The sequence below is a fragment of the Elaeis guineensis genome, chromosome 6 (genome assembly GCF_000442705.2).
Source record: "Elaeis guineensis isolate ETL-2024a chromosome 6, EG11, whole genome shotgun sequence".
NCBI classification, from domain to species: domain Eukaryota; kingdom Viridiplantae; phylum Streptophyta; class Magnoliopsida; order Arecales; family Arecaceae; genus Elaeis; species Elaeis guineensis.
The window spans coordinates 106,403,401-106,429,345 of NC_025998.2; the positions used below are offsets into that span (position 1 = coordinate 106,403,401).

General features: G+C 41.2%; 1 protein-coding gene across 2 annotated transcripts in view; it reads right to left on the reverse strand.

Moving 5' to 3' along the window:
- LOC105034493 (uncharacterized) overlaps nt 1-25,945 on the reverse strand; it is a 37,675-nt gene that overhangs the window by 5,950 nt on the left and 5,780 nt on the right. For both annotated transcript variants that reach the window (XM_019847008.3, XM_019847009.3), the window contains 4 exons: nt 15,091-15,214; nt 3,704-3,760; nt 3,505-3,601; nt 2,486-2,693 (listed from right to left, as the gene is read on the reverse strand). In XM_019847008.3, coding sequence (XP_019702567.1) covers nt 2,486-2,693; nt 3,505-3,601; nt 3,704-3,760; nt 15,091-15,214 — 486 coding nt within the window. The remainder of the gene's footprint in view (nt 1-2,485; nt 2,694-3,504; nt 3,602-3,703; nt 3,761-15,090; nt 15,215-25,945) is intronic.

A 25,945-nucleotide genomic window follows, 5' to 3' on the forward strand; every position in this document is an offset into this window, starting at 1 on the left:
ACATTGTTAATTTTTCTTGTTTAAGATATTAACTCGTTCAAGTTGGAATGTTTGATAACCATTTTGGTAATGCTACTCTCCTATTTGATTTTGATGTAATTATCATTATTGACTCTATGACATCAATATATTCTTTATTATTTTTGAAAGATTAAAGTATACTAAATTTAAATTAATTATAGATGTGTAGATCAGTTAAATATTTTTTTAGTAATTTACAAAAAAGTAAGCTATTGTCGATTTGTTAAGATAAGAATTTCACAAAGGTATCACGATTTATTCTATAAGAATTGACATCAACAGGATCATATGGCATGATAATAATGATTATTTTCGTCATCCTCCTCAATTACGAGCCATTGAATTATCTTCACCTCAACAAATGAACAGCAGCTCACCATTTATGGAATAAATCATGCCACATGTCTTGGCCACTATTTCTTTTTTTAACTTGTCGATTCAACCGAATCATGAAATCTTGGCAAGTCTCAGCCGAGTTTTGATCTTTTTTTAATGGGTTTTTTGAGTGCATATCCTCCTAAATATGTGAAATTGTATGAGTATCTTTGTAAATTTACTATTTGCATGGATACCCTTATAAAGTTTTCTTTTTGCACATCTACCCATTAAGGATATTTTGGTCATTATCTAAACTGCTCATGCTTTAACCACGTTAGATGTTATAGGCACATAATGCAAAAAAGAAAGAAAAAGAAGAGCATACGTGCAAAATAAGTATTTTATGAGGGTGTGCATGCAAATAGCAACTTTGTGAAGGTATTCATATGATTTCATATATTTAGGATGGTATACATGCAAAAAAACCCTAAATTATAAACCCATAGAAATGATATATATTTAAAATTCCCACCAGCAACTGAGATTTTTATTATTAAAAAAAAAATCTTCTGTTTTTGTCCAGTGGCAAGATAAGATCAGCTTCAGTTTTCCACTTAAGGTGAGGGATCATAACTAATACAGCCCCTTAGTTTTAGGGCCCCAAATAAATATGAAATGGGTCAGAACAAATTTCAGATTAGGAAGGATCTAAAATACTCTCTTTCTAGCAGAAACATCAAGAAACAAGAATTATAAGAAGAAGAAGAGAGGGTGTGCAGCTAAAAAGAAAAAGAAGTTAAGAAAAAAAGAGAGAAAAGAATTGAGGAAAATAGCCTCAAAATAGCTAATTAATTCAATATAACCCATAACCAAATATAATTCGCCACTCTTTACAGGCCCCTATATATAGATATTTAAACAACTTAAACTAATGTTTTCTAACCCTAAAAGGAACAAACCTATATCTCTGGATTTGTTACTTGACTCCAAATAGGAATCCTAAACAACCTGAAACTCCACCACAAATTATACAGATTCCTAAGTGAAGATAACTAAAATCTTTTCAAAAATCATAAAATTCTTACTCCTTTGGAATCCTTGCCATAGAAAGTGACACCACTAAAAAACACAATAAAATGTCTTGAAAACCTTCTTAAAAAATTGGTTGGAGAAAAGCCTAATGAAGTAACTATATCATTATGGATATGCAAAATAATTAATTAGCTCGCAAAATAACAAAGATGTAAGATACAACATAAAATGATTATTGCATACATCTATATCAGCACCATCAATCGTCATGTATATATGCATTCCAAATATTGAATGCCTGCTGTATCTGAAATCTTAAAGTCCACAATCACAAAGTCAAAATCAAATCAACATCACTAAGCTTGCCATGAAAATGAATGTGTCATACTTAATCTTTAACGGCTATTTTTCAGTATTATATCTGGTAGCAAAAAGTGGAGTAATCTCTAATGCCATCTTAGCCAAACAAGAAAGAGCTGACCACAGTGCCAACACAAAACATCACCGATCAAATGGGAGGGTCCTAGCAGAAGATGTCATGGTAGTGAGCTATAAGAATATCTAGATGACATGAAGCGAACGAAAATAATGTGCCAGATTACAGGTTGTAAGCTGCATCTTGACAAAGATTTTAGCACAGGTTGTCTCAATTCTATCCACCTTGAAAGCAAGAAATCAGTTTAGACAGATCTAGACTATATGACTGCAAAATTTTCTTTAAGCTGTCATATATGCTCATATAACAAATGATGCAGTCTGTTTTACAGCACCTCAAATATCAAGTAGAAATATTTGTAAGTCATTGTCAAGACCATAATGAGGATTCTAGGTTTGCCAATGGCATCATGCGTCAAGTCTTACTTGAGCAATTAGAAGTTGATAGTCCATGTCTAAAACAAAACTACTTAATGATGTATCTACTCTATCATTTTCAACTGGTGCAAAATTGAAGTCCAACAAGTTATGCAGAAAATTACAGATCAAAGAACAGAAGATCAAAATGATTGCACTGAACTGTTATGCATGACATGGAAGCAACGTTGTTTCAATAACAATATATCCCACAAATTGTTATGTTAAAGAAGGGAACACATAAAGGAAACTATTTACTCACAGGAATCCAACAGAAATCCGGTTTTCATAGTTCACACCATCAGACATTCCAAGATCTCCAATGTGATCACCAAGCAGCAGTACATTGGTCCTGTTCTTTACCAAGATGCTATCACTATCCAATCCATTAGGATCTCCCAATTTGCCGTGAATAGGAGCAGCCATATCCAAGGCATGCTCATTTTTGTTTAGAACATGAATCGTCTTCCCTGTGATCAGTATTTTAAAGAGTATAAAAACAGATTGGAACATAAATCAATAAAAAGCACAGCATAGGTGCCACTGCTCAATGTATAAAAGAAGTTAAGATAGAAAATAGATAGGTTGCCATACTGGATTGCGAACCCTACAGAAAGAACCAACATATGTTCAAAAAAGTCATAAAATTCTCCACTTAGTAGCAGGAATCTTCCAATTAAGAGGGCACACCTGCTTCTAAATCTCCTTGGAAACTCCCCCCACACCCATTTTGCAAGTGTTTTCTTACTGATTATTTTCAAGAGACCCACCTCTGTGTACCTGCACCTAACACAAGTCTCAATGTAATAATAAGTTATCAAGTTTTCTTTCTTTTTTTTTTTTGAAATAAGCTTTCTCAATCATATCTTAAGTTTTCTCTTAAAAAAAAAAAAAAATAAGGTTTTGGTGACTTTCAAAAATACTTTTAATTGTTTTTTTATATATCTCTAATATCTTAAATTCTCTGCTCTTTGTTAAATTCTACCCATTCATCAAAGATTTGTCATGACTCATGATAGTTCTAATGACTGACACTTTCTCGAAATATTCCACAATTGTCAGATTGCATTTTCCCCCTTGCAAATAGTTTAACAACATAATTTTTATTTAAACCATAAAATTGAGTTACCATTAGAAATTGATGGACGCATTCAAGTGTCTATAATTTGTCAAAACAAGTTCAAGAAGGGCAAGACCAGACAGTACATTTCTTCATGCCAAAAACCTGAGGATTCTAAGACTATTTGAATTAAAAAGAGATATCAGCGAGATCAAGAACACCTTTAAAGGCTATAAGATGGCCATTTTCATCAAACACCATTCTGTTAGAAACGATCTTGATGTTTTTAAAAGATCTATGAAGTTTCTGTCTGAAGACCTGGTTGGATACAAGAAGAAACAAGTGACAATCATCTGCACTGTCAAAAATTTGAACCCAATTTTATGTATATATAATAAGATAAGAAGGTTATGAACTAACCTCTTCTATAATGTCTGCAAGACCTGCAGAAAAAATTAAGATAGGCACACCTTTCCCCTGCATTTTATTGATAAAAGCATATTAGGTTTTATTAAAAAAAAAAAAAACAAAGAATGAGCATGAATTATTCTCCATTTTGCAATTTAGAAATTTTCTTCTCATCTAGGAGAAAATTTTTTGTAAGCAGAGGCTTTAAAAGCAGAGCATGGAAAATTGTTGAAGAAAAAGGAATATATCGTTAGGCATTTAGGCATAAGATGGATGAGAATTGGTCAATTTATTAAATTAGCCTATGAAATTTTGATTTATGTGACACAAATTCAGGACTCTCTTTCACTTTGTCAAGAAAAGCTTACTTTTTGAGGGAAGTCACAGGGATGAACAATTGTGTATGGTCTATGCTGTAGGTCAGTCAAATACAACATGTAATCCTAATCACATCATGATAGTAAACGTGAATGCAATGATGAAATAAGTAAGGTTTTGTTGGAGCATAGATTACCTCAAAAATGGATCTGATCTTTGCAGTAGAACATTTAATGGAAAAGAAATAATAAAAATTCATTAAAAGATGAAGAAAATCCGTTGAATCATGATAGTAGCATGCAAACTCAATGGTTTTGGAGAACTACAAAGACATGAGCAACAATGTGGTCTCCAACACTTGACAAAATTTGGGCTCATGAAGGATACTTGGTGAAAAATCTGCACACAATCCCAAAAATTTTCCATCCATTCAGCAAGAAAAGCAAATAAACATAGGGCTAGGTACCTTCAAGACCGCTACACAAGTGATTCACTCAACCTTATCATGGATTTCATGCAAGTTATGATCAATTAGAACATTCTTTGGAAGGGTGTGATAGTGATACACTAGCTTAAATATTTGATTAAGGTTTTAAATCCCATGGGATAGGGCTTTCCCAAATTTCCTATGGAATAAGACATGTTATTGCCCCCACCCTATCCCGACACTTAGAATAAGGAATGTCCTAAGACATGCCAATTGGGGTGATGGGATGATGGAGAAACTGTCCTATTCCGACATATGGGATGGTACCTGGACCCAGTATCTCACGAGACATCCCACCAAGACTTAAATCCTTGTATTTAATTATTAGATGGTTAGGTCTAAAAGATTCCTAATTAGTAAGAATTTACTAGGAGAAACCTAAATAAATGTGTGGATTGCTATACATGTATCATACTAAGACTGGAAAAACAATGAATGCCAAAAGATTTTGAATCATTTTCTTCATAAAATGGACAACCATTTGGGTACCATATCAATTGGTTTTCTATAATATCATAGCAAGCATGAATATTTGTTAAGGAAAATAATTTTAATTCCGTTATTTTGGTTGTGCCGTTTTCAGCTTCAACAGTCAAAACAAAAAAAAGAAAAAATCATTTAAAACTAGAAAATGTTCAAAAATAACAAGAAAGATAAACTAATAAAAAAAAATAACATTTAAAAGAATGTAATGTTCTTTCGGGCATTTGGATGTATCATTTGGCTCTGCCATTAGACAGTCAAAAATTTAATTGTTCTAAAAGACTGTTATTAGAAAATCACTCAAAGTATGGCATAACATTTTTATAGTAACAATGAAACATGAAACTATACAAATGCATATGAAATTTGAATTTAGAATATCCAAATTTATGGGAAAAATCATTCTCTCTGGATTTATTCGAGATGTAATGCTGTAATGCTTCTATATCTTCTCAAAACTGCAAAATCTAAGCTTAATCCAAAGAAAATGCATGTGGGATTAAAAGAAATGAAGAAATGACAAAAAAAAAATGGCCTACATAGTGCATATATACAATGATGATTCTATAGGTTATTTTTGGCTGCAGTTCCAAAGTTAGCCTAGTTTGATATCGCTTTTGGCCAAAACTGAAGCATTTGGGTTTCACTTTGAGAGTTATGGATGAAACTTCAAGGTGACAACCAGCTGCACCAAGCCTGCAGACATAACTATATACTAGTACAAGTTATAGTTAAAAGTACCGATAAGCTGCATAACCATCTAAAATTGATCTAGTGATATGAATTGAAATTTATTATGCATGATTTTTTTTTGTTATAAATTAGCCATAAATATGTTAGATATGTCATGATGAAGTTAGATTGTGTTTTCATAATTCAGGAATTCCATATCCAAAATAGAATATGCTAAAAACAATTGGAGTATTCTTTCTTCCTACCATCAACCAAGTATATTTTCTCATGGTTAACAACCCATTCAATAGCCAGTTTGGCGAAGAAAGATCACCCACCTCCACCCACACCCCAAAAAAATAAAATAAAATAAAATAAAAACAGCTCAGTTGCTTAGTGGTGGACAGTCTTTTTCTCCCTTAGGCTCCTCAGTAATCAAAACTAACATTCAGACCATCCTAATTTTTAAAGTTTGAATCACTGATTATATTCTACATAACAATGCTTCAGTATTAATGATTAAAGGCTTAATGATGAAGAGTATTCGGTGACCATTTAACTCAGGCCTGTCAAACAAACTGAGCAGCACAAGCTCACCACTAGCTCAGCTTCAGGAAAAAAACTTGAATCAAGCTCGGTCCAGAGCTAAAAATGAAGTCTGAACCAGCAAAACAGGCTTGAAATTAATTTCAAGCCGAGCCAAAAATCTACCCGGTCCAATGGGGTTTAGTAAGGCTCAAATATTTTTGTATTTTATCTGTACACATACATAACATACACATGTATTTGTATTAAAGCTTTAACTAGTGTACCTTTTTATTCATTGAAAAAAAAAATGTTATTCAAGCTTGAACCAAGCATGCTTCATGCTTGAATTGATTTCAGCTCTATTTAGGATTATCAAGCTGGTTAATTAGGCTCATATTCAGCTCGGTGGGAAATTAAGCCAAATTAATTTCAAACCAAGCTTGCTCAGACCTAAGCTCCACTCAGTTACTTCCTCAATTCAAACATTTTTGATAATCGTACTTGTTAAATATTGACCCTTAAGGTATAGGAGGGTTTAAAAGATCACATAAGAGAAGCCAAGGTACATCATAGCTAGGCGCTATGGGGTATACTGTACCATATTAGTTCGGTACCGATATGCGATATGGAAGCATGCCTGTACGTCAAACCGGCCCCATACCAAGCACAGCAACATAGTAACAAGGTGGCACCAGTGTGGGCCCTAATATCGAGACAACATACCTCGAGGAAAACTATGAATGTTAACCAGTCTTTAAGCTGATGCGGTCACCAATTTATTACATTGAAGGCAAAGTGGACATGAGTGTTTTTGCATGACTCTTTAGGATAACCTTGAAAAGTTATACCCGTCATGATCAGAGCAAGGAAAATTCTTTATAATGGGGGGCTTATAATCAACCATGTGATTTAGGTAATTCTGATATGAGTGAATGTGATGCTATTTACATATGGCCCCTAGTAATCCATGTCAGTGGCCTATGAGCTTTTCTATATGTTTGAAACAAATTAATTAAATTGAAAATTCACAACCAATTGCTGTACAGAGAGGGAGAGCTAACAGTAAGTTTAGGGTAGCTGAGGCTTCTTAGTAGGTAGAGTTAAAGACATCCTCAGGTTAATATATTTCTGATCAGAATAATGTGTCAGCAAATCAATCAGAAGGAGGTGAAGGAAAACCAAAATGGATATTACTATTATATTAGACAGTTGATGGAGCTAACTTACAAAAATCACCTTGCTAGTTGGTATGACAAAAAAGATTTAAATAGCCTTCCATCCGACACTTAGACTACAAAATCCTGTTAATTGCTAAGAGATATACAGAAGTCCAATATTATTTGCTGTTTCCTTCAGTTTTGAGAACAAGGGATGATGCCAAAGCCTTAAATGAACATCATACAAATGATAAGTGGAGGTTTTAAAAGCTTGTGCTAGGGGACATGCCGGTCATCTGCTGACAAGAAACATCCATGTCATACCATGCTATGAGAGCATCCGTGATGAGCCATACTAAAAAGATGAAAAGATTCTAAAAATCTATACGATACATGAAAGGTGAGCCCTGACTTCTCCCAGCATGAGAGCACGATGCGTGGCAAGCGACTAGGCCTTCTCCCGTGTTTTTTTTTTTTTGCTCGGCGTGCGAGAAGGCTTTTTTTTCCCTCTCCGCTGTCCTCACCAACCTCCCTCCCCTCCCCTCCCCTCCCCTCCCCAGGCTCCGCTGCCACTGACCCCCTCGCCTCCCCTCCCCGACCGCCACCTCCCTCCCCTTCGACCTCGTCGGGCTCGTCGGTCTTCCCTTTCCTCCCATCAAAAAAAAAAAAAAAGCCGGCAGTTCCCACCGCCGTGCCCTTCTCCTCCTCCCATGCTGCCCACCACTAGCGGCCGTCCGGATAGGGAGCACCGTGATTCGGGCAGTTGGCGGTGCTGGATGCAGCTCGTCGGTGGCCCGATCAACCAAACAAAAAAAAAAAAGAAAAGAGGGAAGAGGGGTTGTCGGATCCTGTCTTGACTGATGGTTTCCCCTTGCTTCCCGAGGGCTACCGACGGCTGGCATCAGGGAGACGGCAGCGGCCCGCCGACTTGGCCGGTTTCCGGCCCCCACCAATCGGAGTTTGTGGTGGAAGAGGTGCTGGATGCAGCTCACCGACGGCTCGATCAACCAAACAAAAAAAAAGGAAAGGGAGAAAAGGGGTTGTCGGATCACGCCTTAACTAGTGGTTTCCCCTTGCTTCCCAAGGGCTACCGGCAGCTGGCGTCAGGGAGGCGGCAGCGGCCCGCCAACTTCACCGGTTTTCGACCCCTGCCAAACGGAGTTTGTGGTGGATGCGGCTCGCCAGTCCTTCTCCTCCCCATCGTCACCAAGTCGAGTTCCACAAATTCATCCAGTCCCTTAACCCCGACACCATCTACATCCAGGTCCCTACCGTTCTCGCCCCCCCCCCCCCACCCCCGCTCTATTGTTATTGTGGATTGCTGTGGGCTTAAGGGTTTTGTTTCTCTTTTTGAGTTTTTTCTTGGATTTTAGGATGGGTTTTGGTGTACATTGTGTTTCCTTTGATGGGTTTGTGGTTGTTGGTTCTTTGATTGACTTCAAACGACTAGGAATTTGTGTGGAGAGATTTTTGTTGCTGGAAATTGAAAATCTTGACCGATTTTTTATGTAGTGTTAATGTTGGTGTTGCTATTAGAGTTTGTTTAGATTTCTGAAATGGGATTTTTGTTTCATGGCTTTGTATTTGTTTCTTCTTTTATTGACTTAAACAGCTTGAAATCGATGCTACAGAAGCTTTCATTCCTAGAAAATCGAAAAACTTGATCAATTTTTGGTTGTAATGTTAATGGGAGGGGTCCTGGGCTCTCTTTTCCCAAGAGCGCACCGTGGATCCCTTCCCGAGCCCCTCTCGAAACTTCCGAGGGCGCGTGTGGCGGAGGTGATGAGTAGAGTTGGAGGAGACGAAGGTGATGGTAGAGGGCGGCCACGACAGCGACGGAGGAGAGGGGCGAGGGAAACAAAGGGATTTATCGATTTAAGGGGGAGGAGGTGGGGTTCTAGGGCTGGAGACAGTGGATCAAGCGGCGGATACGGGGTCACCTCCATCGACTTTCTCACCATCGTCACCTCCATCGATCCGATCCTCACCGACGTCAGGTCCCCCCCCAAATCTCCCGCAGGTGCTTTCCTTCCCCAAGATCTCCGTTTTTTTCTTTTTTCTTTTTTTCATCTGAAGGAGATTGGAGGGGGTGGGGGAGGCATGGGAGGTGTCCGGGGCCGGGGACGGGAGGCGAGGGGGGTTGGTGGCGTCGGAGCCGAGAGAGGGGAGGGGGTTTGGTGGTCGCACGGAGCCGGATGCAGCACAGACGGCAGTGGGGTGGGGCCGCAGCGGGGGCAGCACGGACGGCCATGACTTGGGCCTCACACGATGAGGGCAGGGGGTGGGGGGGAGGCGACGCGAGGAAAAGAAAGGAATGGGGAAAAGGGAAAGAGAGAAAAAAAAAATATTTGGAAGGAGAAAAAAATTATTATAATAATAATTTAATATATTATTTTTAAATAATAATAAAGTAATATTTTAAAAAATTAGAAAAAATAATATTTTAAAAAATAAAAGTAGGGGAGGAATAAGGGACAAAAACAAAATCTTTTAAAAAAATATTTAAAAAATATGATTATTTTATTATAAATAATAATTTATAATATTATTTTTAAATAATAATAAAGTAGTATTTTAAAAAATTAGAAAAAAATAATTTTTTAAAAAAAAGTGGGGGAGGGATAAAAGACGAAAACAATATTATTTTTTAAAAATAAAATATTATAAAAAGAATAATAATATTTTTTTAAAAAATATTAATTTATTATTATTTAAAAATAATAATATATTATTTTCTAATATTAAAAATAATAATATACTAATTTATTTTTGTAAAAAAATAATATTTTTATTATTTTTTTAAAATAATATGTTTCGAGATCTAAATCGATCCACCGAATCAGATCAAACATGTTGTCTTATTTTATATTGATTGTTATTGTAATTATCTTTTTATATTTTATAATATAATGAATAATTTCATTGTCTTATTGTCAGTATTTTTTTAAGATATTTTCTAAATTTAACTTATAGTATCATCTTATTTTATATTGATTGTTATTGTAATTATCTTTTTATATTTTATAGCTGCCCTTATTTTGTTATTTATTCCATGTTGTTGGTATTTAATTATAAATCTCTTGGTAAGCAAGATTTAAGATATGTTTAATACAGACTGATAAGAATAATATTAGTATTAATTTTTGTTTGAGATTTTTTTATTTTCATAAACATGATGGACGGCCACTCACTTCTAGCAGCAATCTCTGTCCAAGTTTATGGGCACTAGAAGGCTACTGCACCACAACGGCAACCATGCTTCGAAAATTTCTTTTCGGAACAGTAAGGCTACTGCATCGCGCCAGCAACTATCCCGATCCTCTGACCACCCCTCTCCACAAATGATGTTATAAAATAAGGAGCGGAAAGCTGTTGTTACTAAAACAGCAATCTTTCTATATAGCTGATGAGAAATCGAATTAGGTTTCTCATATGATGTTAAAAACTACATGATACTGATGGGAAACAAAAAAAATTTACCTGATCTTGCTCTGGCTACAAACTCTCTCGCTCAAACCAAGGTATGGTTAGTGGTATTATTTCTTACTAATTGTTCTTTTCTTTTTTCTAATTGTTATTTTTTTATCGTTTCACCAGTTTGCTTGAAAAGAAACTTAGAGAACTAAGCCACGAAAGGTGAGTTGTATATCTTTTTCTTTTTTGTTAATTTGTTTGATCATTCATTATACTTTGTATTCCCTCATTAGCTTAATGAAATGATGTCAATGCGAATCTGACAGCTCCTAGATTTTGGGAGGAGAGTTCAATATAGCATAACGAAGTTGAGGTTTAATATACAAACTTGAGATTCGATACAATATAAGAAGTTATTGACTGCACTTAGCAGATAAAACTATAAATCTCATTGCCATTTTTTATCGACTGATCAAGATATTTTGACATTATATTTTTCATTTCTTTCGTGATAAAATCTTTATAATTTGATCATATTTTTAATAATTTTCTATAATATTTATACAGTTCGGACGAGCATACAAGAGACACTGAAGATCAAAAAAAAAAATTATCTTGCTTTATGTTTGATTAAAGCCCGCCATGTAGTGTAGGTCCCATACTAGTAATCAAAAAAAAAATATAGATCCTAGTCAATGAGGATAATGAAACATATAAGGTAATGCATATCAAGGGTTGAGGAAATAGAAGAAAGAAACCCACCATATGGGGAACAGGTTAATTAATGCAACCACAAGAACAACTTCATAGCCAATATATTCTAACTAGATGCCATATCTGGCTCACATTCCACACATAATCACACATCCACTTCCCTGCCCTTCATACCCTTCATAGGCTAATTATATGTACTGCTATTATATACTTAAAAATAGGCAGTGTAGCAATTGGATTGATGTGATAAAATTGTTCTGTTGGCACTTGTGAGTCCATCAACGTAGGCACACAAAAAACTTCAGAACCAACTTTCTTGTAGTTTATTAGTTTCACCATGAGAGTCCTAAACTTCTACTAGTACAGAATTTAGTCTAATGAGATGTTTAATTAAAACACCATTTGCATGTAAGATTTGAACATGTTGCCAACTTATGGGTACATTTACATGGTCCAATGGTTAAAACTTAAAAGCATAGAGAAGCACCTCACAAAGTGCAATCTATTTTTTTCATGTTCATAAATTGTTTAAAAAAAAAGTTCTATAAATCAAAAACTATTATTTTCCTATCAACCTGAAAAATCCATTTTGTGTTTTCTGGTTTATTACTTGTTCATTCTCTTTCCCATGTCTTCTTTATATACTTTTTGCACCACTGTTGGCGAGAGCCTAGGCCCATCAAAATCAATTATTAGGGATTATTTAGCTTCAAATTGGTTTTAAATTTTTAACAAAGGCACCGTGCAGGGTTCGCCATACCGGGCCGAACCGCCTAGTACGGAGCGTACCAAACCAGACCGGCGCCCTACCGGTCCCGTTCGGGGGGTTTTTCGAAAAATCCCTCCGAACTGTACGGAACCGTCCGGTTCGGTGTGGTTCCGGTCCATACCGTCCAAAATCGGGCGGTATGAAGCGGTTCGGTGTGAACCGAACCGTGCCGACAACCCCACGTGAAAAAATGGGGAGGGGTGAGGGGAGTGGGGCATGGACTGTTTTTAAGTGGCAGTCCAGTGCCTAAAGTTCTCTGAGAAGTCTCAGAGAACTCCCGAAGGTGCTTTGGTCTCAACGAAACCGTTGAGACCTCCGAAAAATTAGAAAAAAAAAATTCCATCAAATTGCAAGAGTGGTTCGAGGAGAGGCTGATCTTTGGCCGGAGGTAAGATAATGTGTTATTCTCTTAGTAAATATTTTATTTTTTTTATTTTTATTGTTAAAAATAGGATAAGAATGAGGAAATATAAAAATAAAAGGAAATCATGCCAAAATTTTGAAATTTTGGTATGATTTAATTATATGTGATAGATCTTTGGAAGATCTACATGACGACACTAAAATTGTTAATTTTTGTTAATTATATATTTTTTAAATATTTTTATATATTTATTCATTTAAAAATTAATAAAAAATTAAATTTAAAGGAAAAAAAATTAGAGTTTTGGAATCATATTTAGAATGATTCAAGCTACTTAAATCTAACCTCGAAATTTTTTTTGAAATATTTGAAATTAAAAAATATTTTTATAATTATTTAAATAATAAAAAATATATTATAAAATAAAAAAATATAAAAATAGTGTAATATTTTAGTTAATTTAAAAATATTATTTGAAGCATATAACATATTTATTTTGAATTTATAAGTTTTAAAATTATTATTGAATTTTTATTTTATATATAATATATTTTTAATAATTATTAAACTGCCGTGTTTTGTTATACCTGCAAAAATGAATAAGAAGAAAGATCCAGAGCGTGACATCGATTGGAATCATAGCGAGATGTTCTCGGCTCGGCATCATTGGAGATGCAAATGGCGCAACACAGAGTTCAAGAGAGGAGGGGCGACTAGGTTGAAGCAGCACCTGACTGGAGGTTATCCTGATGTGTCCATGTGTCGGAAATATCCGCAAGAAGTTCGATAAGAAATTAAATACAGAGTAGATCTTGAGGTTGGTATATCAGTTATTGTGCTTTGTACTTAAACATTTAGATACATTTTAATACATATTTTATATATTTTTCTTTAATTTTAAGATGACATAGTTGTAATATAATATAAATAAATATATATTTGAAATTTTAGATCAAGAGTCTTTGTACCGCTACCTAACTCAAAATTGAACCCAAATATGTCAATAATATGCAATATAATGCAATTTTGGGGTTGTATTTATAAATTATTAACTTAAACACCCAAAAAAAATCAAAAAGAAAAAAAAAAATTGTATCGATACCGAACCGGTACATCGAAGCATAGCGTGTGTCTGTACGGTACCATACCGGTATCGTACCGTATCGGTCCGGCACTGGTACGCCATCCGATACCGATACAGGGAACCTTGGCACCGTGCAAGGACTTCATCTACTTAAATTTTTTTGGCAACAGCTTCCACAAATTTTGTTTGATATCAGATGCTTTGATTAACTAAAGCAGGAAATCCCAGAAGACCTTGCTCATCAATTTTTTGTTGAAGGAAGCACTGCATAAAAATTGAAGATGTGTGGAAAGGGCTCTTAGTCATTTAGTGTTATCAGTGTATTTTCTTAGAATGTGGTTTCAAGGTAAAATATACTATATGAAGTTATGATATTCGGATCATAATAAGTCCTTTGACTTTATTTATACAATATTTGTGGAAAGATGGAACCAGCATCTACTTCTTATCAATTCAAAGAATTAATACCCGTAAATTCATTCATTACCATAATATCAAAAATTTCTCTAGTGTTTCTTCTCTCTCTATTAAAATCAAGGTTTCAAGAACCGGTACCGAGGCCCGTACCGGTTCCTAGTCGGTATGGTATGGCATGATACCATACCATACCGTACTGGGCCATACCAACAATACAAAATTTAAAAAAAATCCCATCCAACGGCCAAAAAAAAAAAGAAAGAAAACCAAGCCAAACCGAACCGAACCGGTACCGTACCGGATCAAACCGTTCGGTATCGGATGGTTCGGGCCGATACCATACCGAACAGATTGGTTCGGTCCGGTTCAGACCATTTTTCGAAAAACCGACCTGAACTGAACCGGTTCCCCGCCAGTACGGTATGGTACGAGGTGTACCGGCCAGTACGGGCCGGTACAGAATACCATGGTTAAAACTAATCAAACTAATCATGCTTAATATTAAACCTAAACAATAGGGCCTGATCTTTGCTTCTTAGGAAGTATAAGATCACGACTGACATGCTAAACTTTTGCTGGTGGACAGAGCAAAAATTTCTGCAATGTAAGAAAGGGTTACAGATACTTCCCAAGTGCACTAGAATAAATGTCACTGGATGAAACAAAACTATGGCTTATAAGCATCTTGAAATATTCCCTAGGTCACACTATGGAATAACTTCTGAAAAGATGTTGATTGTTCTGTAAAGGAATTAAATTTCTACCTGTTCCATGATTTCCATGTGATGCAAGTTGTGCCCATTTTATAAAGAGGCCTCCATTTTTAACCCTCTTCTCCTACCAAGACACTCTACTCACTAACTTAATTTTAGTTTCAAACACCAACTACAGAAACTAGCTCCACTAAAGTTTTAGTGACATGGCAGCAGATGTGTCCAAATATATAACTATCCAGATTATAAAATAAATAAAATAAATAAATAAATAACTACCTCCAAGAACTCAAACAGCTCAATAACACCATCTCTAAAAGCAATTCTAGCTCCAGCTACAGATTTCTTTATTGCATCATAGGTAAGACCCCCCTCAATAAGAAGACCATGTGTCTTCTCCCACCTGCAGTGAAGAAAACAGCACACTTACTAACGACAGGAAATTTTAGGTGCTTAAGCATATATTTCACATGTAAATAGCATTTAACTGAGAGTCAAAGGAGAAAATGACATGGTTCGCTTACATACATAGGATCTTCGGGAAAAAAAAACAAATACGTAATAATTTATAGAGAATCTTGAGCAAACTTTCCAACTACTTCAGAGGTTTAGACAAAAGGTAGGTTCATACCCTCCCAAGATATTTGGTTTCAAGTGAGTCAAGCTATGCACACGGGAAATAAGTTAATTTTTGTAATGGTACTAAAAAACATAATGACCATCAAATATCAAAAGAAATAATCATTACTTTTATTAGAGTGAGATCCCAATATCTGTAAGGTGATAGAAGTAATCATGGCAACACATTCAGTAAATGAGATTTTTATAAGTACAAGACTGAGAAAAGAATCAGTCCTACATTTATGTGACTAGGTTCAGAGTCAGTTGGGACAGGTTGAAGCTTTAAACAGAACCATTTCATGATGTAATTTGACTGGGACAGAATTACCAAATCAAAGGCATATCACAAACTACTTTTTCATGGAAAAGGAAAGAGGAAAAGGTATTCTGTAATTTGTTCATAAAGAGAAGATTAATGAAGATGGAAATAGGAGAGTGCAAAAAAAAACCAGTAATAGGATAGAAAGTTTTTAGGTAACAAATAAGATTATTGAGGAAGTGAGAAAGCCAAAAAAAGCCCAATTATGATAGAGATATATTTTAAGAGAGAAAGAAAAGCAGGGGATTGTTAAACAGGATGGAGATATTATGGGTATGGAAGAGCTGTATACTAACCAAAATACGCTCTAAAGAAGAAACAATGATGTTACTTGGACAAGATTGAAAACAAATTTTTAAGTGATAGAATGTCTATTGAATTTCTCAGAATTTAATACAATAGAACCTATTTGATTTATCTCACCTAAGAGCTATAGCCAATGGAGAATTTTTTTTAACCCCATCTAACCGATCCATCCACCTTCAGTGAAAATCATTCACCCAACTGCTTATTCTCCTACATTCTCCTGATCCAATGCTAGAACACATTAAACATAACAATCATACACATCCTACTGCTCCCACTCCACCAATCAAATGGTCTCTCTCTCACCCCCCCCCCCCCACCTCCACATGTGCATGTGTGCATTTGTGCATACATGTAGACATGCACACATGTATATGCATGAATGCATGCATAGATAACAGCATGTTATTTCTTATGGCTGTTACATAGGAGAGCTATCAATGCAGTGAAGATTACTTGATCAGGTGTGGGAAGCCATGAGTTCACCAGGCTTTTGCTGAAATCAAATTTAGTGCCATGTGGAGCCACTACATCTAAAGCCAATTGAACTTAACATGGTCCCCTCTTTACCTCTCCTTCCTTCTGTCCTTTTTCTTAAACTAAAAAATGAACCCTGTCTAGTTTATTTTTTCCCCCAATTCTTTCGCATATACTATCTCCTATTCCCTCCACTTCCGCTGCATTTTTACATAGATTAGTTAATGAGATTCAACTTCATTAGTGAAAATATACAGGGCTGTCAAGGTTTAATGGTTGAATGGCTCTGTGGGAAGCCAAAGTACTAATCAGTTTAGGACCATGGAGATAACAAAAAAGGATATAATTGCAAAAAATCATCTAAGGTGCAGCTTTTTCAGAAAGTACGACTTCAGCCTTAAGCATGTCAAGTGGTAAAAACTAGCATCACTTCTCATAGATGAATGGACATTCACACCTTAACACAAAAGGTATCTCCTTATATGAATACAACAGACTAGCGAAGAACATTAGTCAAAAAAAATTATGTATTACACACAATATTAAAATTTTCAAAGAAAAAAGGAAAACATCAGTTGTTGTCATTAATTTCCTTAGCTATCACAACAGGCAGCCTATCTAGTCACATAGCATTATTCTACTTTCTCCAATAACTTTATCAATTAACTTTCTGCAGTTTCAATTAAAGAAAAGGGAAGGAACCAAGCAGCCAAACAGGAGAAAGAACAGAAAGAGATATCACAAAATATAGAGAGAGTTTCATCTCTTTGGCTTACAGCAAACAAAAAGAAAAGCTGATAGGAAACATCACAAACTAAAAGTCAAAATTGTTACCAATGAGTCCATACAAGACCACAACCACCACAACTACATCCAAGTCCATCTGTACAATAATTAAACATCATACACTGAAAGAAGAAATAACAATTTTACAACTCTGTGTAACAACGATAACTAAAGCATCTATGAACATAGTTTCATAACTGTCCCCGTTCCCTCATAATCCAGCAACCAAATGAATCAAGGGGCTGTTTGGTTGGGGAGAGTTGGGGTCTAGAATCAGAATAAGAATGGGTGACTCCCATTCCAACCATTTGGTTGGGAGGAGTTCCATTCTGATTTCAATTCTGGGATAGAATGGAAATGGCCAAATTTACCTAAAATTGAATCCCTACTCTCCCTTAAAGACTCAAATTTTCATTCCAATTCCGATTCAAATCACAAACCAAAACTTTGGGGGATTTGTCCATTCCAATTCCGATTTCGGTTGCAAACCAAACACCCCCCAAATGTAATTGAAGTGTATATGAACTTTCAAGAAGGTATTCTTATAATAGATCAAACTAAATATATAATTTTACAGCCTTCACACACTACTAATAAGCATGCAGAAACTGCTCAGAGGCCAACAATTGACACAGTCCCAATACAAATTTACTTGCTCTTTTTAAGCCCATGGTATCAAAGACTTGCAAACCAATTGTTTTTGAATTATAAATTTGACCAAAAAATAAAAAAAAATCAAGGTGCATTAGTTATGTCACTTCACGTCAGAACTTATAATATGCATAGCAGTTATCTATATTTACCTACAAAATTGGCCTAAGGTGAAACAAACCTGGACCATTCTAGATTTAGCCAGAAGAAAGTGGCATATTCTGGACTTGAGCCAGGACCAATTTGAACATGAGCACAGAAATCTGATAATATACATGCATTCTCTCCAGCCTCAGTTTGTATGATCCTTTTTGCACCTTTTATTGTTCCTTCTCTCCATTTCAACCCAGTTTGTGTGAGAGAGTCTCAGGCCTTGATGATGAAAAGGTGCACAACTAATCTTAGGGTGGCCAATCAAAAGAGTGTGGAGGGGAAGGGTGGAGACAGGGTAGGAGAGGGAAGATGGAGGGGGGCCTTTGGAGGGGTGTGCCCATTGATCTTAATTTCTAATATTCTTTTATCCACAGTCTACAAGGCCACAATTTGCTGAGGTCTCTGTAATTTCCAGTTAAATATCTTACACGTAATTTATAACCAGCTGATGAGACAAGCCTAGGCCTTACTGGGATCAAAGAAGCTCTTGGATTAGAAGATTCTACCCTTCACAAAAGTTGAAGATCACTCCTCATGATATTTGACTGAGAATTCAGATTCACATCAAGAATCACTACAAGAACCACAAGAAGTGTGCAGTAAAAAATGAGTCTAGAAAGCTGTAAGTTGCACAAAAATAAGGCTTTTTAGGATATATCTGTGGTGAAGCCTTCACATGGAAAGAACCACAAGATGGTCTTTGATCAACATCCAAGAATGAGGGAGGATGTACATGATGACATGACGTCATTCTATATACAATGAAACCAATTACTGGGTGTTGGGTATAAAATACCCACAGCCGAAACCCTCGGCGGAATCGGCATCAGGACAGCTCCGCCCGGACTCCTACGGGAGCCGGGCTCCTCCGCGACATCAGAACGGCTCCGCCCGGACTCCTACGGGAGCCGGGCTCCGCCATCGACAGCAGAACAGCTCCGCCCGGACTCCTACGGGAGCCGGGCTCCGCCTCCGACATCAACTGCTGCACAGCTCCGCCCGGACTCCTACGGGAGCCGGACTCCGCCGCCGACAGCAGAACAGCTCCGCCCGGACTCCTACGGGAGCCGGGCTCCGCCTCCGACATCAACTGCTGCACAGCTCCGCCCGGACTACTACGGGAGCCGGACTCCGCCGCCAATAGCAGAACAGCTCCGCCCGGACTCCTACGGGAGCCGGGCTCCGCCTCCGACATCAACTGCTGCACAGCTCCGCCCGGACTCCTACGGGAGCCGGACTCCGCCGCCGACAGCAGAACAGCTCCGCCCGGACTCCCACGGGAGCCGGGCTCCGCCTCCGACATCAACTGCTGCACAGCTCCGCCCGGACTCCTACGGGAGCCAGGCCCCGCTCTCGGTATGAATTGCCGGTAAGCTCCGTCCGGACTCCTACGGGAGCCGGACTTCACCTCTAACTTTGATTGCAGCACAGCTCCGCCCGGACTCCTACGGGAGCCGGACTCCGCCGCCGACAGCAAAACAACTCCGCCCGGACTCCTACGGGAGCCGGGCTCCGCCATCGACAGCAGAACAGCTCCGCCCGGACTCCTACGGGAGCCGGGCTCCGCCTCCGACATCAACTGCTGCACAGCTCCGCCCGGACTCCTACGAGAGCCGGGCTCCGCTCTCAGTATGAACTGCTGGTAAGCTCCGTCCGGACTCCTACGGGAGCCGGACTTCACCTCTAACTTGGGCTGTTGGTCAGCTCCGTCCGGACTCCTACGGGAGCCGGACTTCACCTCTAACTTTGATTGCAGAGTGCTCCGCCCGGACTCCTACGGGAGCCGGATTCCGCTTTCAGTATCCACTGCGGGTAAGCTCCGTCCGGACTCCTACGGGAGCCGGACTCCACCTACAACCCCAACCGAAAGGAGGACCCTTCCCGGACTTCTACAGAGGCCGGACTCCTACCGCTGCCGAGCCTCGATCAACAGATCCGCGCCCCTTGGCAGATCACAATAACAACCATGATCCTGTTCCACTTCCTGTAGCGGATTCCGCGCGGCTCCATCACCCCCTGCGGCGGACCCATTACTTTCTGGCAGGCTGTGCCAAACGGCCACGATTCTGCTCCGCTCCCTGCGGCAGGTGCTGCACGATCCCACTACTCGCTGACAACTAGCGGCAACGGACGCCGCTCCACTATCTGCAACAGGCCCTACGTGGCAGGCTATGACAATAGCCACGAGTCTACCCCACTACCCTTCGCAATAAATTCCCCTGACCATGGGCGGCCCACTACCAGACGGTTACAAATGTCGCCATCAATCCGTTGCCCCCTCCGCCTATAAAAGGGGGACCCAGATACGTTATTCTCTAAGCTCATTTTCCTATCTCTAAACTCTGCTAAATTCTCCGTTCGAGCACTCCATTCTTGTTGAGGCAGAGAACTGACTTGAGCGTCGGAGGATCTTGCCGGAGCAACCCCACCTCCGGTTTAGACTTCCCTTGCAGGTCCCGGCGGCGACCGCGGCTTCCCCGACTCCAGCTTCTCCGGCGCAAGCAGATTTTTGCACCAACAGGATTGGCGCTAGAGGAAGGGGGTATGTCTTCGCAGCACCCTTGTTCTTAAAGGAGCGCTCAACGGACCCGCTTCCGACCATCTTTTCCGGCGCCCAATCCTCCTTCCCTCATCTGATGCCCTCTCACGAGGTCTCTGCACAACTACCTCCGGCTATGGTCGCCGATAAAGGGTGGCCGGATGACCGGTCTCCGCCGGATTCCGTTAACGTCATCTCGGGGGAATCCCGGCGGGAAGCAATCGGCACATCAGCTGCATCCCTCAAGCGGCAAAAACTTGAAGAACCCATAGCCTTCACTGAAGAAGACGCCCAGGGAGTTCAATTCCCTCACGACGACGCGGTCGTAGTTTCCTTGAACATAGCAAATTACGACGTCCGTCGCATTCTCGTCGACAACGGGAGTTCGGCCGACATCTTGTTCTACAACGCCTTTTCAAGAATGGCCACTCTTGGCGGTCATCTAAGGCCGATTTGCTCCCCTTTAATAGGGTTTACTGGTGACGCCGTTCCGACGGAGGGAATGATAGCTCTAACTGTGACCGCGGGTCAGCATCCAAAGCAGTCCAGAGCCCTGGTGAATTTCCTGGTGGTAAAGGCGCCGTCTGCCTACAATGCGATTTTTGGCCGATCCGGCCTCAATGCCCTCAGAGCTGTTGTTTCAACCTACCATTTGAAATTGAAGTTCCCCACCAGCCAGGGGATCGGAGAAGTTCGGGGAGACCAAGCGCTGGCCAAGCGTTGCTACAACATTGCCTTGCAAAGAAGCGATCAAGCGGACCCCTGTCCGGTCGATGGATTGGATGCTCGCGATGACCTCACTGAAGAGAGGGGCGGACCAATTGAAGATCTAATACCAATCCCTCTGAATGATGGGAACACAGAGCATGTGGTATTAATTGGCTCCAACCTGGGGGAGGAGGTGCGGACGCGTCTTGTGGATTTCCTCCGAAGAAATGCGGACGTTTTCGCATGGGTCCCGGAGGATATGCCGGGGATCGACACAGAAGTCATGGAGCATCATCTGGCGGTCGACCCTAAACATCGGCCGACAAAAGAAAAAATCCGGAGTCATGCCCCGGAGAGGCAGAAGGCAATAGCCGAGGAAGTGGATAAGCTTCTCAAGGCCGGATTTATCAAGGAAGTCAATTATCCTGAGTGGATCTCCAATGTTGTCTTGGTCAAGAAAGCAAACGGCAAGTGGAGGATGTGTATCGACTTCAAAAAGCTGAATAAGGCTTGCCCAAAGGACAGCTACCCCCTTCCCAGGATCGACCAACTGGTGGACGCTACCTCGGGCCATGAGCTTCTCACTTTTATGGACGCGTTCTCCGACTATAACCAGATTAGAATGGCATTGGAAGATGAAGAAAAGACAGCTTTTATCACTAATCGCGGCCTTTACTGCTACAGGGTTATGCCGTTCGGCCTCAAGAACGCGGGCGCAACTTATCAGCGACTGGTGAACAAAATCTTCAAGGAGCAGATCGGCCGAAACATGGAGGTTTACGTGGACGATATGCTCGTGAAAAGCAGGTCTTCCGAAAATCATGTCGACGACCTCGAGGAAACCTTTGGCGCTCTTCGAAAGTACAGAATGAAGCTGAACCCGACCAAATGCGCCTTTGGGGTAACCTCAGGAAAGTTCCTGGGCTTCATGGTATCGGGGCGCGGGATTGAGGCCAATCCGGAGAAAATTCGCGCCATCCAAAATATGACCGCCCCAAGGTCGATCAAGGAGGTTCAGTGCCTCACGGGGAGGATTGCGGCCCTTAATCGCTTTGTCGCGAGGTCGGCCGAACGATGTTTGCCCTTCTTTCAAACCCTCAAGCAGCCGAAGAACTTCTGTTGGACCTCTGAATGCCAACAGGCATTCGAAGAATTAAAAGGCTACCTTAGCTCACCCCCACTGCTGGCGAAGCCCGAACCTGGGGAGGAATTATTTTTGTACCTGGCAGTCTCTCCCACAGCCCTCGCAGCCGTCCTTGTCAAAGAAGAAATGAAAGTCCAGTGGCCGGTCTACTACATTAGCCGTGCGCTGAGGGACGCCGAGACCAGGTATACTAAATTAGAAAAACTGACCTACGCCTTGTTGATTGCAGTTCGGAGACTCCGACCTTACTTTCAAGGGCACACGGTGACACTACTCACCGATCAACCGATCAAGACGGTTTTGCACCGAGCTGATACCTCTGGAAGAATGGCAAAATGGGCAATCGAGCTCACAGAATTCGACATCAACTACAAACCTAGACCAGCAATAAAAGCCCAAATATTGGCAGATTTCATAGTAGAATGCACCATCCCCGAGGAGGCCGAACCTGAGCAAAGCAAAGTTGACGACCTGAAGGCTCGACCGAACTCCCCCAACGAAGAAGCCAGCCCCTCCGATTGCTTTTGGACCCTCCATGTGGACGGATCTTCCAACATGGCAGGTGCAGGTGCGGGGCTAATCTTGGTTAGTCCGGAGGGAGTCGTCGCGGAGTACGCTCTGCGTTTCGAGTTCCCCGCAACGAATAATGGAGCGGAATATGAAGCTCTGATCGCAGGATTAAGGGTCGCCAAAGAGCTTGGAATAGGTCGACTCCGGGTGCACAGCGACTCTCAACTTGTGGTGGGGCAAGTCAGCGGAAGCTATGAAGCACGGGAGGACAGTATGGCCAAATATCTTGAGAAAGTGAAGGAGTTCACCCCCGCCTTTAGCAGTTTCGACATCAGGCAAATTCCAAGGTCGGAGAATACCAGAGCCGATCTTCTCTCCAAACTGGAGACATCGGCCCCGGCCGAATTGCCCAAAGGTGTCCTCTTTGAAGTTTTAAAACATCCGAGTACGGAAGAACCACGGCCCGTAATGGAGATCGACCACGAGCCCAGCTGGATCGACCCACTGACAACCTATCTTAAAGATGGGATCCTCCCCCAGGACGCGAAAGAGGCCCGGAAGCTCCGAAATCAAGCCTCCCGGTACATCCTTTATGAGGGCAAATTGTACAAAAGATCGTACTCCTTGCCCCTCTTAAGGTGTCTCCGGCCCTCAGAAGCTGATTACGCTTTATGGGAAGTACACGAGGGAGCCTGCGGAAGCCATTTGGGTGCCAGATCTTTATCCCACAAGCTACTCCGCCAAGGGTATTACTGGCCAACAATGCATCACGATTCGATTGAATACGTCAAAAAGTGTGATCGATGCCAGAGATACGCCAACATCCAGAGACAACCCGCTACCGAGCTCACACCCTTGAATGCCCCATGGCCTTTTGCACAGTGGGGGATGGATATTCTTGGCCCCTTTCCCATGGCGTCCGGTCAAAGGAAGTTTCTCCTTGTAGCGATCGACTACTTCACCAAATGGATCGAGGCCGAGCCACTAGCAAAAATCACAGAAGCGAAAGTGCAGGATTTCGTCTGGAAATCAATCGTATGCAGGTTCGGTTTGCCTAGAACCCTAATTACTGATAATGGACGGCAATTCGCGGGAGCCAAATTTGCTGAATTCTGTGAAGATCTAAACATCTCCCACAACTTCACATCAGTGGCCCATCCTCAGGCAAACGGCGAAGCTGAGGTAACTAACAGAACCCTTTTGCAGGGAATTAAGACAAGGCTTGAAAGAGCGAAAAGAACTTGGACGGACGAGCTTTATCATGTGCTATGGGCGTACCGAACTACCCAGAGGTTGCCTACAGGGGAGACTCCCTTTGCTTTAGCCTTTGGTACGAAAGCCGTCATCCCGATCGAGCTTAAACTCCCGTCGGCACGAGTCGGGGCATTCGACGAACCCCAAAACGCACAAAGTCTCAGGGCCAACCTCGACCTGCTGGAAAAAAGGCGGGAGATTGCTCAGGTTCGGATGGCAGCCTACAGACAGAAAGTTGCCCGGTATTACAACGCCCGAGTCAAGAACAAGACATTTAAAGCAGGAGATCTAGTGCTCCGACGAGCTGCTGTCTCGCAACCACAGAGCCAGGGGAAACTTGCCCCGAACTGGGAGGGACCTTACGAGGTCAAGGAAGTAGTTCGGCCCGGAACTTATTATCTTAAGGAGCTCGGAGGAGCCGACCTCCCGCGACCATGGAACTCAGAGAACTTACGGATGTACTACCAGTAATTTCGTCCCAATCAAAAAATGCGTGCCATATGTCTTAGGACAATTCAAGCAAACTGTATCAAAAACAAAAGGGCAACCTCTTAAAGTCGAAGGCCCGGTTCCTTTAGACCGGATAGGGGGAGAGGCCTTACAACGCCCATATGTGCCCCCACAGCCCTGTTAGGGACAGGAGGAGAACCTCGCCCTAACTTGAGCAAAGTCAAAGGCCCGGTTCTTTTAGACCGGATGGGGGGAGAGGCCTTACAACGCCCATATGTGCCCCCACAGCCCTGTTAGGGACAGGAGGAGAACCTCGCCCTAACTTGAGCAAAGTCAAAGGCCCGGTTCTTTTAGACCGGATGGGGGGAGAGGCCTTACAACGCCCATATGTGCCCCCACAGCCCTGTTAGGGACAGGAGGAGAACCTCGCCCTAACTTGAGCAAAGTCAAAGGCCCGATTCTTTTAGACCGGATGGGGGGAGAGGCCTTACAACGCCCATATGTGCCCCCACAGCCCTGTTAGGGACAGGAGGAGAACCTCGCCCTAACTTGAGCAAAGTCAAAGGCCCGATTCTTTTAGACCGGATGGGGGGAGAGGCCTTACAACGCCCATATGTGCCCCCACAGCCCTGTTAGGGACAGGAGGAGAACCTCGCCCTAACTTGAGCAAAGTCAAAGGCCCGGTTCTTTTAGACCGGATGGGGGGAGAGGCCTTACAACGCCCATATGTGCCCCCACAGCCCTGTTAGGGACAGGAGGAGAACCTCACCCTAACTTGAGCAAAGTCAAAGGCCCGGTTCTTTTAGACCGGATGGGGGGAGAGGCCTTACAATGCCCATATGTGCCCCCACAGCCCTGTTAGGGACAGGAGGAGAACCTCGTCCTAACTTGAGCAAAGTCAAAGGTCCGGTCCTTTTAGACCGGATGGGAGGAGAGGCCTCGCAACGCCCATATGTGCCCCCACAGCCCTGTTAAGGACAGGAGGAGAACCTCGCCCTAACTTGAGCAAAGTCAAAGGCCTGGTCCTTCTAGACCGGATGGGGGAGAGACCCCACAGCGCCCTAAAGCGCCTCCGCAAGCCAGGCTAATAACGCGAGGAGGACCTCACGCCGGCCCGAGCAAAACGAAAGGCCCGGACTCCTACGGGAGCCGGATCCCAGCGACAAAGAAGACTTCACCCGGACTCCTACGGGAGCCGGGTTCCGCTCTCTGTATC